This window comes from Aplysia californica, unplaced genomic scaffold (assembly GCF_000002075.1).
Source record: "Aplysia californica isolate F4 #8 unplaced genomic scaffold, AplCal3.0 scaffold00137, whole genome shotgun sequence".
Classification (NCBI taxonomy): domain Eukaryota; kingdom Metazoa; phylum Mollusca; class Gastropoda; order Aplysiida; family Aplysiidae; genus Aplysia; species Aplysia californica.
The window spans coordinates 1434790-1438733 of NW_004797407.1; the positions used below are offsets into that span (position 1 = coordinate 1434790).

The 3944-nt window shown below is 48.1% G+C and overlaps 2 protein-coding genes across 2 annotated transcripts in view; one reads left to right on the forward strand and one right to left on the reverse strand.

The window, feature by feature from the left end:
* Window positions 1-908: 908 nt before the first annotated feature.
* On the reverse strand, window positions 909-1740 carry LOC106011541 (fucolectin-4; the record flags this gene model as incomplete). Its single annotated transcript, XM_013081583.1, has 1 exon — window positions 909-1740. A coding segment is annotated over exon 1 (774 nt), but the record flags the coding sequence as incomplete, so codon positions are not given.
* Window positions 1741-3398: 1658 nt separating this feature from the next.
* The window catches only part of LOC118477560, a gene marked incomplete in the record, with an annotated part of 25726 nt that continues 25180 nt past the window's right edge, over window positions 3399-3944 (forward strand). The window contains 1 exon segment of the mRNA XM_035969318.1: window positions 3399-3598. Within this exon segment, the coding sequence (XP_035825211.1) occupies window positions 3399-3598 (200 nt within the window).

Here is a 3944-nt window from a genome sequence, read left to right on the forward strand (position 1 = left end):
CAAACAAAAAAGCTTGCTTTAAAATCATTGTCTTGTCCTTGTTTTTTTCTTTATTCAAACAAACCGACCAATCTACCAACAAACCAACCAAACTACCAACAAACCGACCAAACTACCAACAAACCGACCAATCTACCAACAAACAAACCGACCAATCTACCAACAAACCGACCAATCTACCAACAAACCGACCAATCTACCAACAAACCAACAATATTATATTACACCTGGTTTATCACCGTTACTGTGTTGATGTTTTTCCACAAATAAACAGACCAATCAATCAACAAATCAACCAACCAATCAACCAAACAACCAACCAACCAACCAACCAACCAACCAACCAGCCAACCAACCAACCAACCAACCAACCAACCAACCAGCCAACCAATCTCTACCACCACACGCTCAGACCAGCCGGCCCAGCCACACACAAGCAGTAAATACAGCATGTTCCTCTAGCTGTGCTCCACGACAGTCGCCAGTGTCCAGTGGGCGGTGTGCAGCTGTCCCGGGCTGTGTGAGCTGAGGTCAGACATCTGCAGACACTCACACTCACGTGTGCTCGCCTGGTACTGTAGTGCGTTGCACGCCTCCCTCCTCTCCTCCCCCTCCTCCCCCTCCTCCCCCTCCTCCCCCTCCTCCCTCTCCTCCCCCTCCTCCCCCTCACAAAGGGCCGCACACTCCAGCAAACTTCTCACGCCAGACTCCGTGAACAAAGGAGACAGCGAGCTTTTCCGACCTGCCCATACCTCCAAATACAACGGCGATGTGAATGGTGATGATGATGGTGATGATGACGGTGATGATTGTGGTGATGATGATGATTGTGGTGATGATGACGGTGATGATTGTGGTGATGATGATGATTGTGGTGATGATGACGGTGATGATGATGACGGAGATGACGGTGGTGATGATGATGATGGGGATGCTGCTCCTGATTCTGATGGTGGTGACGATGATAATGATGATGACGGTGAAGATGGCGCTGGTGCAGTTGTCGATGTCGATGGTGATGATGATGATGATAAGGTAAGGATCAGCTCTCCGAACACTTGCACCTCACACAAGACCAGATTGCTGTTCCCGATCTTGTGGATGGTGAGGTAGCGGCCGCCGACAGACTCGCCACAAGACAGCTGTTCGGTTCTCGCAGACTTGATGCCGGAAGTTCTGAACACACACAGCTCGCCTAGATGACTCACCGCCGGGAATTCCCCATCCTCGCGGGGGTTCCCCGCCGACACATACACCGAGAAATTCTTCAGTTTATTGACGTCAGTAAACTTTCTGTTGGTGATTTTGACGGAGTGGATGAGATACTGGTGGAGAAGATCCACAATCCACCAGGAGGAACCGTCTCTTTCGTCAGGGCTTCCGGTTTTAGAGCAAGAACCCTGGTTGAAAATGCTGTTGGTGTCTCCGTCGTTCGCGAGGTGGGCGTAGGCCGGGCTAGATCCACGCTCTGACCACACGCTATTTTGGGCCGCGGGTTTTCCCAGAGCTAGATTGTCCAGCCCGTGAGTGGGAGGAACGTGGGTGGTGGAGAGGTGGAGGACGATGAGGGAGGAGAGGGTGAGGAGGTGGGAGGAGAGAGAGAACGCTCGGACGACGTGGCTTATCCTCTGTGTGCGGATAGACAGAAAGTTCTTTCGCCTACACCTAGTTTTTCTCCACATTTTGAATTTTTTGTTTAGTTTTAGTAAGAGTTTTACGGCACTTGCAACACAATTAAGTCATATAAGTGCCGAAGATTCGAGGTGTTGCAAAAGAGTAAGAAACATAAAAAAGAAAGAGGGGAGACAAAGACGATAGATGTTTGATAGGAAAGAAGACGCAAACCACACCAGAGCACCCGCCAACCACATACGTATTGTCTGTGTGTCTCGTCACAATTCCTCTCCTGTATTTGGGAGGTGCTGAGGGTGTTCCTACAACACTGTGACGATCTTCTTAAGGTCTTGGTCTTCTCAGGGAGTCACGTGTTGTCCACTTGTTACTGAAGGGAATCTGCACACCAGGATTTGAACCCTAGGTCTTTCACCTCATGAGTCTTCACACACAGAGATTTGAATCCTAAGTCTTTGGGTACGATTGATAAAGGCTTTTGTCTGCAAACAGTTGTAACAGTCTTAATTTGCTCAATATAAAATAACCAAAGAAAGAACCACCAGTATGAGCAGAAACAATGTCTTTGAGCACTCGTCCTTTACTCAGTTACATTCCAGCAACAGTTCACGAAATGAACAGGATTTTTGGCTCCAATTTACGGTCAGTGAACACAGTGATTGTTTCCACAACTTTCACAATTAAAACGGCTTTGCATGTCGCGGAAAAACAAAACAAAACGATTTTCTTTGTACTAGACATGGAAGGTTTTCAGTGAGCACAGTCTAGAAAAGTAGGTAAACCTTGTCTCATATGAGAATATTAGATTTAGATTTGTTTTGTTTTTTTGTTCAAAGTAATCCGGACAGCTCAAAGTCCTGGCGGGCGACGCGGAAAAGTCGTGATCACTGGTGTAGCCGACCACAGCCGACCTTTTGTCGTAGACGGACAAAGCACGCGCTCACTCACATGTCCGGACGTTGTTGCGAAAACTGTGAGCAAACTGAGACTGGCGGACCAGCAGCATAATAGGACGGACTAAAGACTCGCAGGTCGGGGTGTTGACAGTTAACAGGTCGAGATGTTGAGAGTTAACAGGTCGGGGTGTTGACAGTTAACAGGTCGGGGTGTTGAGAGTTAACAAGTCGGGATGTTGACAGTTAACAGGTCGGGGTGTTGACAGTTAACAGGTCGGGGTGTTGAGAGTTAACAAGTCGGGATGTTGACAGTTAACAGGTCGGGATGTTGAGAGTTAACAGGTCGGGGTGTTGAGAGTTAACAAGTCGGGATGTTGAGAGTTAACAGGTCGGGGTGTTGAGAGTTAACAGGTCGGGATGTTGAGAGTTAACTTGTCGCGAAAAGGAAAGGAAGACATGGGGCCTCGGTGGTCTGGTGGTTAAGGTGTTTGGCTCACAACCGAAATGTCATGGGTTTGAATTCCGTGAGGGGTTCTGACGTTGTGTCCTTGGGAACGACACGTTACACAAATTGTCCTCACTTCACCCAAGTGGGAATGGATACCTGGCAATAGACAACGAAAGATCTGGTCAGTTGGTCACTGTCTGAGCGCTTTGTCGGCTGCTGTATACTCCCCGGAAAGCCGAGAACGGTTCTGCTGAGAGTTCTCTACTCCGCTGGGGGAATTATTCTGTTGACTGTAAAGTACACACAGCTTGCTGGTGAGCGGGGACGTGAGCTACTCAAAAACTATTTGTTATTTATATGTGTGAGCTCCACCAATGAAATGTGTGGGGGCGGAGTTAGTCCGTCAAGCGAACACCGACAATATGGCCGACAATATGGCGGACAATGTGGGAGTTGACACAGAGGACAATGGGCCACAGAGGGGAAAGGACTCGCTCAAGAACAAACCACACTTTGTTTGCGATACCAGGGAGTATATTACATGTATAGTGATAGACTCTGACGATACCAGGAAGTATATTGTAGTTATAGACTCTGACGATATCTCTGACGATACCAGAGAGTATATTGTAGACTCTCTGACGATACCAGGCCGATGCTGTAAAACGACGAGAAACGAAAGTACAACCCAGGTACCTAATGCACACCCCCACCACAACGATCCGTCAATGTCAAAATAGGCCCCGCCCACCCTCCCACCCATCCTCCCCTTTGTGCTGTTAAGGTACATTTTTACTAGCTGTTTTCGTCTATCGACTGGGCTATTTCGGTTGGGTACACTCGACCCCAAAACGTCCGTACAGTTCTTGTTGCTGTTTGGTTTTTAAGTAGTTTACTTCTCTCACCTTTCGGAAGCGAACAAATTATTGATGGAGAGAGAGAGAGAGAGAGAGAGAGAGAGAGAGAGA